Below are 13,224 nucleotides of genomic sequence, written 5' to 3' on the forward strand. Positions count from 1 at the left end.
TTATGAAAGTCCACTGGTTAATCATCTTGGTTAGGCCAGAGCATGCTCTCTTGAGATGGTTTGGTCGGTAGATTCGATCCAAGGTTCGAAGCACACAACCCATCTCTGAGCCCCCACTTTTACCAAATTCTTACATTTAGCCTGGTATTTCATATATGGCTACAGGTTTTATTTTCTTGCTGGTGCTTTCCTACAATTAGTTTTCCTTGTATCAGGTTTTCATGCTTTTCTCACTTTCTTTTATTTGAGGATTAGATTCTTTGTTTCTTAGTGAACTATCCTTATTTGATGGAGAAAGTTAGAGAACATGACATGAATGCAGAGAAAAAAAAATTGGACTTTTACAAAATCAACAAAGAAGCTGAAAATAACCTCATAAATAATGTAGAGTTTTGGTAAAATGGATAGTTCTTTCATTTATAAAGACAAGTCCAAGGCTGTTAGTGATCTCAACAATAGTGAGATTGAGGTAGGAGAATAATAATGAGCTCAATAACCCCGTAAACTAGCTTTAATAACCCCCCAATAACACTAAAATCTAATCTTTAGAATTGGATGGTGATGAAGATGTGATTTGTATCAAGGAATTGATCGATAAGAAATTTACTAAATGGAGCAGATTAGATGATGATGATGATGATGATGTGTTTTGTAAGTGGTAATGATGGCTAAAAGATTTGCTTGGAGGAAATAGCATAAAATTCATATGTAAAATATGATATTTTGGACTTCTCAAGCATAATGTGATTGGTGCTTAATTTCATCAGAGGAACAAGAGGTTAACATTATATTCCTTTTTTTTCATTTTATTTTATTAAATATGAATTGTTGAAAATTTGAAGTCTAACAAGCATCAAAGCTAGACAGCTTTATTTTGCTCCTCTCTTGTTAATGTATGTCTTTGCTTCTTGTTCTTGTATATTGGATGTATGCCTTTTTCTCTTAGCACGATGATATACTACTAAACCAATCCAATAACTCCATGGTTCCATGTCTATAACCTGCATAGAACAAATTCAATAACACTTTAATAACATTGTAATAACACTTCAAATAATGTCTATGACAGTGTTATTGGGGGGGTTATTAAAGCTAGTTTACAAGGTTATTGAGTTCATTGCTGATCTCTTACTCTCAAATGAATCACTAAATACCTTAATATCATTGCTGCTGAGATCACTAACAACCATCGATTTGTCTTATTGACAAGTTATTGGGGGGTTAATGGAGTTGTTTGGCAGGGTTATTGATAGAAAATTGCAGCATTTTTTAAGTGGTTCTTCGTGAGGTGTTATTTAAGGGTTATTGTGGCATGTTATTGGAGACTTATTAGAGTTGTTCTACGAGGTTATTAAAGTGGAACCATAGAGGTTATTTGAGTGGTTTGTTGCACAGTGTTATTGGGGTTTATTAGGGGTTATTGCGGCGTTATTGAAGCGGTTATTTGAATTGTTCTGCTGACGTTATTGAAGCGGGATCGCGAAGTTATTGGAGCGGCTCACAGTAAGGTGTTATTGAAGGGTTATTGCGACATTAATGAAACAATTATTAAAATTGTTCTGTGGACATTATTGAAGTGGGACCGCAATGCTATTTGAGTGGTTCACCTTGTGGTGTTATTATAGAGTTATTGGAGGGTTATTGCAGACTTATTAGATTTTTTTCTGCGAGGGTTATTGAAGTGAAACCGCATAAGAGCGGTTCACCTTGATGTGTTATTGGGGGGTTATTGCGGAGTAATTGAAGCAGTTATTAGAATCTTTCTGTGGGGGTTAATGAAGCGGGACCACGACACTTAGAATTTTTCTGTGGGGGTTAATGAAGCGGGACCACGACACTATTGGAGTGGCTCATCGCGCGTTGTTATTAAAAGGTTATTGAGGGTTATTGCGGGCTTATTGGAGTTGTTATGTGGGGTTTATTACAGTGGAACTGCGAAGGTTATTGAAGTGGTTCATTGCGTGGTGTTATTGATTGATTATTGGAGGTTATTGTGGTGTTATTAGATTTGTTCTGTGGAGGTTATTGAACTGGAACCACAAAGGTTATTAGAGCAATTCACCACGCAATGTTATTGGGGGTTATTGCGGTGTTATTGAAGCAGCTATTCGAATTATTTTGTAGGGGTTAATGAAGCATGGTTGTGACGTTATTAGAGAGGTTCACCATGCGGTGTTATTGAAGGGTTATTGAGTGTTATTGCAAACTTATTAGAGTTATTCTGTGGGGGTTATTGAAGTGGTACCGTGGATGTTATTGAAGCGGTTCACCGCACGGTGTTATTGGGGGTTTATTGGGGGATTGTCGCGTCGTTATTAAAAATGTTCTATGGTGGTTACTTGAGTTGTTAGACGGGATTATTATTGCAAAACTATGGAGTTATGGAAGCGGTTCATTCTGCTGTGCTATTGAGGAGTTATTATGATGTTATTGAGGTGTTTTTGGAGATGTTTTGCAAGGGTCATTGATGCTGAACTACATATTTATTAAGGATCAGTTAATGAGAGTTATTGCAACATTATTAGGGGGTTATTGCAACCTTTTAGGAGCATTTACATTCATGCCAGTTTAGGATTATGACATCTAATGAAAGAAATTACATCACATTAGTTCTGTCACTCCTTATCCAGTTATTAGTCAGTTTGCAGATACTGGAGCTACAGTTGATCTAAATTATTTATACAATTTTGCAATTCTAAAATAAAACTGATGCAATTAAGCTATTATGGAAAACCAAATTTAAATAAAAATTGCATAAGTATTGTTAGTTCTAATATACTTATTTTTTGCACAGTATTCCACAAAAAAGTATAATGTAATTGAACATTTTGTGCTGAAAATTATATCTCTCCCATGGAATCTATCATCAATTCGGTATATGATTTTGTGGGTTGTAGTGTAAACCAATTATGCAGTGTTGGAATAATCATGAGTGAATGTTTATGGATAGGTAACATCACACAAAAACCAAGAACTAGAAAAGCAAAACCTAATGATGATCATTTTTCATTATATATCGACCCGTGTGAGAAAATCAGACATTGAACACATGTTTTGATCACATGAGATTGATTCTGGTTCTTGGCTAGTTGAAGCATCTTTTTTGCTTTCTTGTTTACTATGGTAAGTGTTAGAAAACTTTTTGTTAGCTAAAAAAAAAAACTCACATCGTAATAGAGGGAATATACCTTCTGCTCTTTTGTTTTTCTCTCAATATTTTTTTAACTTTAAATTAGATATTCCTTTAGGGCGCCTCTTGGCTGGGGCATTCAAGTTGGATTCATTATTCACTAGTTTTTTTATTTTTGGTTTTTAGCTGGATTAAGAGCCTCTCCAACTTACTATGTCATCAACATCCAATGAAATTTTTGCAATGAGTCCAACATGCATTGCTCAACTTCTTCATTCCCCTGGCTTTATTACTAATTTGATATGCAAATTTTTTAACATGTGTGTGAAATATGAAGACACTTTAATTATCATTCCACATTTGTGCCTCTTCGAGATGCTTATATCCATAACTGTTATAAACATCTCTTTTTTGCATTGACAGACCATCTCATTAGGAGATATTTATCGGTTATCTTCTTTATTTGTTCAAAGTTGAGCACTCATAAAGAGTGAGCATATAGTAGCACCGTCATTTGAAATTTTCTGTAGCTGCACTTAATCTCCGGATTAGATTTTTCAAAATTAACAACACAAGGTGTATTTGTCTGGTGATCATTTAAATACTTAATGAAATAATTAGAATCACAATTTTTAGAGAATTTTAATTGAAGGCCACATGATCCGAGTATTAAATCTTCCTTAGGTAAAATGAAGCTGTCTGCCTCAATATTGGGCTGCTTTTGGCGACATGAGTAATTACAGATTGATCACACTTGAAATCCTTGTCCTTCTCTTTCCACCTCCATATTCTCATGACATATTCAAGGCCCAAAAAAATAATTGGTAATATAACTTGTGGACTTTGAGACACCATGACAAATATTATTGGTGGATTCACTTCTTTGGGTCAATAAAATTCCCATTCAAAAAATTTCTTATTAAAAGCTATAGACCACTTATGTGTAATGTTATACATATCATCTAGCCACACACTGTCGTGTAGATTTTCTTTCTCAATATCACCCCCAGGTATTTTCAAGCTCCTCTTCATATTCGCATTTGCTCATACAATTATAGAAAAGATTGGTTACTGTCTTATTCCCCACTCCACAGTGAACCTTTGACAGACATTTCTTGTATATATGTCACTGACATAATCTGTCGTGTATTTAACAAGATATCTTTTATGGCTCTAGTCATTGACTGAACCTGATCAGTGTAGATTGTTATTAGATGCTTGTCATCCATGAAATAGATAAAAGTTTTAAATAACCATTTAAACGAATCAATTGTCTCATCTGACAAGAATCCGACTCCAAAGAGAATATTTTGCTAATGGAGGTTAACACCAACAAAAGGAGCACAACATAAATTATATTTATTTAATCTATAATTGGTATAAAAAATAATGACATCACTAAAACAGTCATAATCAAGCCTAGATGTGGCATCACTCCAAAAAAAACTCATTAGCTTACCTCTTTTATTACTTTTGAAGTTCCACGCAAACATACTATCCTCGACCCATTTCTTTGTGAACAACGACAATAGAAAATTGGCATCGCCAATTTCAAATCAAAATAATTTCTCTCTTTAAATGAAATTGAAGGCATCTTGCTTCGTACATTCCAGGTTCTCCACTCCCAACTTCTGTAACAAGAAAGTTAAATGCATATGCATCTTTTATATATATTTGTGTCATTGATCTGAGCACATTTGCATTAATTTCACTTTTTTTTTGCTAGAATGCAAAATGTGCTTACCTAAATGAAACCCTAAAAACACCTCATAAAAAACTCAAAAACCACTAAACCTTAACAATAACTACAACCTAAAACTACAATAACAACCAAATATAACACCTCAAAAACTACTTAAAAAATCCTACAAAAAAAAGAATTAAAACTCACCTCAATTTCCATCTCATGTGTTTCTCTGTTGCAAGATAATTCTCCTCCATTTCACTATTTTTATAGTCCAACCTCAAAAATAGTCCAACCTCAAAAGGTCATCATGTCGGTTGGAAGATAAAATGACGTCGAAAAAATGGAGTGTGAAAAACTAAACCCTAGCACCTGGAAAGCAGTCGTCCCACTGAAAATTATTCGCATATCTTCAGCGCAAAAGTTTTACCTTTTAGAATAGAAAAGGTTAGAGCTGAGTTAGGTGTAAAAAAAATTATTTTTTTAATATTTTATGAGGTGGGCCCGGTGTAGACACGTGATGACATATTACTAGAGTCCGCACGCAAAACTACGTGCAGACTTTGTATGAAAAAAATTTTCCATCGTGGGAGTCTTCTTTGAGAGAAATATTTGTGTACGTAAGCGTACGCAGCACCGCGTACGTAAAGTAGGTTATATGGTAGGTTATAGGGAGGGTATTGAGGGTTATATCCGCGTTATACTTCTGTAACCTCTCTGTAACCTACATGCAACTTAGAAATATACGAAAATAAAAGCACGAAACTTATTAGTTACAGGTAGATTACAAGTAGATTACAGGGAGGTTACAAGGGGGTATAATGCGAATATAACCCCCAATACCCCCCCTGTAACCTAGACTTACTAGACGTACACAGGCGTACATCTTACGTACGCAAATATTTCTCCTTTTTTGAACCCATAACAAATAAATCCAATGTTGTGATCTTGTCAAGATAAGAATAGGAGATGAATTTGTTGAAGTTGGGGCTCCAAATTTGACTATTGAATTTATTATTCAAAATACATCAAAATTGTGCAGGTGATTTTTTGGCTGATTATGTCAAGGAAAAATAAGATAAAAAGAAAAAAAACGGCATCAAGCTCTAAGCTCAATTGCTCATGGTGGACGCCGTAACAGACCGACAGATCATCGCCGGCCATGCTCCGGCAGTCGAGATGCAGAGTTAAAAAGTATGTGATATTTTGAAACTCAACATTAGCACCTAATAAATGACAGGAAAAGAAGTGGCCGTTGATGCTACCGTGATCGCTACGTGTACGGCAGATCGTAGATCGTACTAACAGTTCGATGATCGATGGTGCTCTTCGGCCCTCTGTCTTCCATCTTCCGCAGCGAGCTTTTCCGACAGTGACGAGAGGTTGAGAGAGGAATAGAAACGAGCGATAAAGAGGGAGATATTGATTCGAGAGGGATAGAAGTTCTCGGAATTACAAAGTTTTGATGCCCGCTTAGAAGAAATGAATTTCATGGCAGTGGCGCCGGTGCTCACGCCTGAGGAGGAGAGGACCCTCATCAGGGATATCAGTGCCGCCGCTGAGGCTCAAACCAAGGAGGGCGACAACTTTTACCTTATCACCAGCAGGTTGTCCTAAATCAAATTGGCTTTTGCTCTGAAGCGTTTTCGGCGTCATAAATCATTACTTTCTTGAATCTCTCCTCTCTTGCTTTTGAACCGTCTTCAAAACCGTAACGTTCTGAATTGTTATGAGCATTGCTGATATTTGAGTTAATGTTTGATGTATATTTCTATTTAGCTAATTGGTGTCTCTGGTCATTTGTTTCAATTTATTTTAATAATCAAGACCATCTTCTGTTGATTTGTTGTGGATCGGTGATTCTGAAGTTTGACTGGTAGCACTCGAAGCTTACTAGTTTCTTTTATTTATCCATGTATTTTGTTTCGAGAATTGAACTGTAAGATCTAATCTCTAATTCATATTAAATAAATTGTCAAGATTTATCTGTCTTACGCGGTGGATTTAGTGTAATGTTAACAGCCTGCAAATCAATCATTATGCTGCTATGCATGCCACATTAATCTCGAGGAGGCACTTTTTGGAGCATTCTTTATGGGAAAACAATAAGCAGCAAGTGTATTATGATGATGTTATTGTTGTAGTGATAAGAAGGAATCAGGTTTTGGCCGGCGTTTCAGCTTTGATAAGGTTGTAATCTTCACATGTTAGTACCAGAAAGGTGATAAAGTGAATAAAGAATGCACAGCTTTTCAAAAGTGTGCATGTTTTTATGAGCAAGTTTACTGAAGAAACTGAAGAAACCTCTTTAGAGAAAAAAAAAAAAAACTTCATAGTAGCCTTCATTATTATAGCTTTTACACAACAATCCTTGTGCTAGTTCATGTAATCAAAGTTAAGTTTAACTGGCATAAATATCAAGCCGCAGTATTACGGAATTCTTAAAAAAATTATAGCGAAAATATGGCAAAAATGTTAAACTTGCCAGAGTTTATGATAATTTAACAAAATCTGAATATGAACTACTAGCGGTTATGTGAAGAACTTGATTAAAATAATTTTCTGACATGGAAATTGTCCTTGTGACAAATTTTCATAGAAATGGAAATTAACTCGTCGTCCCTTTAGATGAGGACAATTGATTTGACTCGCTCTTTATCATGGTTGCAGGGGTACACCTTGCACTTTAAGATGAGTTCAGCCTAAACTAATGCTTTAAGAAAGCAAAGGTTGTATGTTAGCTTTATAGATTGAAATTAGCAAAGAATTCAGAAAATAAATTGAGAAACTTAGAACCCATGCAACGAGCAATTAAAAACGAGCCAAAGAAATTCCAAGATTGCACAGGAAAAACTAAGATCTTATATTATAATTATTAGATAAGAGAGCCACGAATAATCCCATAGGTTAGTTTTATGTTGCACATATGCTTACAATCCACATGATGCATTGAGATATTCAAACCCCAAATGCCGTGATTCATGGCCATTTTATTGGTTTGCTAATGATTAGGCTTTTGGGATGACATGGGTATGCTGAGGCATACCTGTCCTCTACGAGAGCTGGCATGTTTGCAAGGAATCTTTAAAAGCATATGTGAGATTCATTAGATAGGACAACCACAACACAAACATAGGTTTGTTTTTATGTTGCACCTCTCTTTACAATCCATTTTATGCATAGAGAAATTTGAAACACTAACATTATGATTCTTGGTCATTTTATTTGTTGCCAATGACCAGACTTTAGAAATGTCAATGCACATTTTGAGGCATATTTGGCCTCTGCGTGGGCTTGTATGTTTTCAAGAAATCTTTACAAGCATATGCGAGCTTTATTAGATAGGATAACCACGAACAATCCCAATGGTTTGTTTTATGTTGCACCTCTTTTTACAATCCACTCGATGCATAGAGAGTTTCGGAACCTCCTAATTCTTTCACATGGATGTTGCCCTCATATTAAATGTTCATAGAATAGAACATAAATTTGTTGAACCCTTAAATGAGGCCATTTGATTTGATTTCCTCTCTATCACAATTTGAGCATCACAACTTACCCTTTAGGTGAGTTCAGCATAAACTAATGGTTTAAGAAAGCAAAGATTTTATGTGAGCTTTACAGATTGAAATTGACCAAGACCTTTTAAATAAATTGAGAAAATCAATATATATGCATTGAGCAAGTAAACACGAGCCAAAGCAATTCCTAGATTGCAGAGGAAAGTGAAAATTTTAAGTGAGATTTATTAGATTGGATGAATTTATTACATTGGAGAGTCATTAAGCATCCCATAGTTTAGTTTTATGCCATCCACTTGATGCATCTAGAGATTCAAAACTCCAACACCATGATTCATGGCCATTTTATTTGTTTGCAAACGATCAGGCTTTTGAGATGACAATACACATGTTGAGGTGCATTTAGCTTCTACAGAATTTTTTCTTAATCTTCCGGCAATTAATTCTAGGAAAATTTACCCGATGCAACTTGCACACTTATAAAGCTATTGTCCAATTAAAAATTATCAACTGAACGCGTGTATTTGCGTATGCCATGGCTAACTTGTTGAGGATATAATGAAAGTGAAACATGTTGGTTAGGGTCTAGTTGTGCTCTTCGAGATTTGGATAATTGTGCAAATAAGCAGATATTAGGTGCTAGCGTGCTACACATGTAAATGCCTCTTAATTTTAATTCCAATAACTATTCTATAATGAATATCCTTAGTATTATTAGTATACACTTGATATACTCTTCTCCTTAATACCTATTAAATCACTTAATTTTACTTGATCACATGTCTTTTCAAGCTTAGCAATAATATGATGATTTAATGGTTGCTCTTATATTTTTTCCATTAATGTTTTAAGTTGAAAATTTACCCACAATGTATTTTCTTGGTAAAAGCAAATTGCTTTTCTAATTTTGTCATGATTTGTTTGAGTCCAGGCTTTATACATCTCTCACATATAAATTTGCTGAGTGATTTATAGGTGATTTATAGGTTTTTTTTTTTTCATTTTGTAGTTATCATAGTTATGAATCTTGTTTATTCTTTAAATCTTGAACCAAAATTTTTCCTCTCAAATTATTGGTTTTTTTTTAGCTTTAAGTTTGATTGAAAAGATTTCTGAAGTTCATCATTTATTAAGAAATTTTTATATGGACAGCTTTATAAAATTTCTTTAAAGTTATATTTTTTTTATTTTTTTGGACCAACTATAATATACACAATGAATATGCATCTTTTGGCTGTTTTATCATGTTTTTTGTTTATTTTATGGTATCTTATTTTAAACTAAGAACTAACCAAGTTATTTGAAACTTTTGCTTTGATCACTAATCTTTTCACAAAGATTTAAGCTTTCTTATCATTATCAATGTTATTATTTTTTAATTATTAAAATGTACATTCAGGGTCCATTATCAATTCATGTTACTATTCTATTATACTGTCTTAGAACTTTAAAGAGATTCTTCTTAATTCAGCTAACCATTTTTTCCATCGTTTGGCTTTGCTCCAATTTACAATAACTCGTTTTGGATTATTAACAGTTTCCATTCTTTTATGGTGCATAACCTTATCCGATGTTAGTTTTTTCTTCACACGTCAATGAGTTAATTTACATGTGATACTTTATACTATGTTCAAAGTGTTTAAATTTTGTTTTTGAGTTGCTTTGCAATCAATAATTTTTTTCTTTCTTATGCTCTTCTCGTTTTCAAATCATTTGCTACTTTAGATTTAAGTTTAGCCTTAGCAATTTTTATTTCATTTTCAAACACGATATAAATCCTTTTATACCCTATCCTACTAGAATCAAAATATTTTTTTGACCACCACCAATTACCATTTCTTTTTCTTGAAATATATAATGCAGTACTCTATTGATTTTTATTGTTGTATTTTTATAAATTTCTTTTATTTAACTTGAGGTGCATAAGCACTAACAATCTTTATGAAGAATAAGCTTGCTACATATATAATGCTTACTTTAGGAAATCTTCCAAAAAGTACAAGAACTTATACCATCCGACATTTGATGAGTAGCAGTTAGAAGTCCCGAAACAAAAGCCATAATTATAAATCTGAGTTTCTCTATGGAGGATGGTGTCCATAGATACCATTATTCTGGCTCCACTCTTGTGTTTTTGGGAAATTAACAAATACTTAAGTGAACTTTGTTCAAGTAGAGTCCAAAAACAACTTTTTAGGTCATATGCGGTATCTTTTCCTAAATGTCTGCTCTGTCTCATGGAACGACCAAAGTAACTCTTATTATAAGGAATAGGGTGGAATGCATAATTAGCTACTCCATGACAAAAACCTATCGTAAACATGATTCTCAAATAAAATTGAAGTGTTATTTTGTAGGATTTATTTCTTAAGGGAGTTAAAAGGTCGCTTGCTCCTGCAATCCTAGCTTTATTCTTTAGATAAAAGGTAAGTTTTACATAGACCTCACTCCCTTGGCACGATACTAATGCTACTTCCTATTAGAACTTCAATGATGTTATACACATCATTTGTGTTGAGTACATGATTTTCTTGGAATAGAAAATGTCTTTAATGTTTGAAAGCTTGATTAGAACTCCATGTCATATTTTGAATAATTAAATTTGCATGATTCAATACGACGTAGCTCTCACTGCCGTTGTCGGTCCCAAGCCCGGATGCGAAAAGTTGAGGGTTGTGTTAGGTAGTCGACAACCAGCGTAAAACTTGTCGAAAAAATCATGACATAAATTCTTTTGATCATTGTGTAAGTGTTAGGGCGTCCCCTGAAAGCGACGCGCTGTATAACTTGAATATAGTAAAAAATGTGCAAGGGCAGCTACACCGACGCCCGGGTGGTGTCAAATAAGCAAGAGTTCCCACATTACGGATGAATGCTGGTAAAAAAATTAGTCTATGAAACTAATGAAACTAATATTAGGATATGATCATGGAATATAGGTACCTCAATGGTAAATTAATGAAATTAGTTGATAGTATGATTCATAGAAAAATTAATATCTTATGTATTCAAGAAAGTAAATGGGTTGGAGAAAAGGCTAAGGAGATTGATAATTTAGGTTTTAAACTTTGATATTCTGGTAAGAATTGCACTAGAAATGGTGTAGGTGTAATTATAGATAAGAGTTTGAAAAATAATGTTATAAAAATTAATAGAGTTGGAGATAGAATTATAGCCCTTAAGATCATCATTGATACTAAAAATTTTGGAATGACTTAGAAGTCTTAATACAAATGATACCTCTTGAAGAAAGAATTTTTATTGGAGGAGATTTAAATGGACATGTCAGTAGAGTGGTAGAAGACTTCATAAATACTCACGGTGGCTACGATTTTGGAGTAACTAATGAAGAAGGTAGAGCTATTTTAGATTTTGCTTTAGCGTATGATTTTTTTATTACTAATATATTATTTATTCAAGAAAAGAGATGAACATCTTATTACTTATAAGGGTGGATCTAATAAAACACAAATTGATTATTTTCTTATGAGAAGAAGATATCGTCGCGATTGTAAAGATTGTAAGGTCATTCCAAGTGAAAATTTAAGTGCCCAATATTGTTTATTAGTTTTAGATTTTAAGATTAAGAGTTGTAAAATAAAAAATACTAAGACTCATCATCGTAGAATTAGATGGAGGAACCTAAAAGACATATAAAATTAATTTTATGAGTAAAATTCAATATTTTAAAATTTGGGATGTTCATGATGAAGCAAATATTATGTGGGATAAAGTAATAAATACTATTAAACAAGTAGCAAAAGATGTGCTTAGAGAATCTCAAGAAAAAAATTTTTATTAATAAAAATAGTTGGTGGTGAATTAATAATGTGCAAGAAAATATAAAATATAAAAAGTTGTGTTATAAAAATTAGTTTAAATATAAAAGCTTAGAGAACTGAGAAAAATATCAAACGACACGTAGGGAGTCTAAAAGAACAATCTGTGATGCCAAAACTTCTGCTTTTAATGATCTTTATAATATATTAGACACTAAGGAGGGTGAAAAATATATGTATAAACTAGCCAAACAAAGAGAAAAGAAAAGTAAAAATTTAACTCAAGGAATGTGTATTAAAGATGAAAATAAAAAATTACTTTTCTTAGAAAAATATATTCAACATAGGTGGGTATATTCAACATTCTTAGAAAAATATATTCAACATAGGTGGGTGAGTCATTTTGATAAACTTTTTAATGAAGTTTCTGAAAATACGATCGACCTTAGTGATCTTAATATCATGAATAATAATAATTAATAATAATAAAATATTTCTTTTTTACCGTCGCATTAGTAAAAAAAAAAATTGAGGAGTCTTTAAAGAAAACAAAGGGTGGAAAGTCTGTAGGACATGATTATATCCCAATTGAAGTGTGGAAATATTTAGGAGATTTGGGAGTTTCTTGGCGTACTAAACTCTTTAATATTATTTTAAAAACTAAAAAGATGCCTGGGGAGTGGAGGAAGTTTGGTCCTCATTTTTAGGAATAAAGCTGATGCACAAGTGTGCAAATTATAGAGGAATTAAGCTGATAATTATAGAGGAATTAAGTTGATATGTTATACTTTAATGTTATGGGAGAGGGTAATTGAACATAGGTTAATACGCATGACAAATATTTCTCATAATCAATTCGGATTTATGCCGGACAGGTCTACTATGTAAGCTATATATTTATTGAGAGGTTCGATGGAGAAGTTTAGAGATAATAAGGAGAATCTACATTTGATTTTTATTAATTTAGAAAAAGTTTACGATAAGGTTCCAAGAGATATCCTTTGGAGAGTTCTTGAGAAGAAAGGTGTTGATATGACATATATTCAATCATTAAAGATATGTATGTTAGAGCTCTGACTTGTGTTCAAACTGAAGGAGGATTGACCAAAT

General features: G+C 33.3%; 1 protein-coding gene across 3 annotated transcripts in view; it reads left to right on the top strand.

Annotated features, from left to right (window-relative positions):
• Nucleotides 1–5,892: 5,892 nt before the first annotated feature.
• Nucleotides 5,893–13,224, top strand: part of LOC110021029 (ubiquitin carboxyl-terminal hydrolase 5) — a 131,501-nt gene continuing 124,169 nt past the window's right edge. The window contains exons 1-2 of one of the 3 annotated variants that reach the window (XM_020719350.1): nucleotides 5,893–6,008; nucleotides 6,103–6,421. In XM_020719350.1, the coding sequence (XP_020575009.1) occupies nucleotides 6,297–6,421 (125 nt within the window). In that variant the 5' untranslated portion in view covers nucleotides 5,893–6,008; nucleotides 6,103–6,296. Of the gene's footprint in view, nucleotides 6,422–13,224 lie in introns of all 3 variants that reach the window. The other 2 variants (XM_020719349.1, XM_020719351.1) reach the window with 2 other exon arrangements.

This window comes from Phalaenopsis equestris, unplaced genomic scaffold, assembly GCF_001263595.1.
Source record: "Phalaenopsis equestris unplaced genomic scaffold, ASM126359v1 Scaffold000117, whole genome shotgun sequence".
Classification (NCBI taxonomy): Eukaryota; Viridiplantae; Streptophyta; class Magnoliopsida; order Asparagales; family Orchidaceae; genus Phalaenopsis; species Phalaenopsis equestris.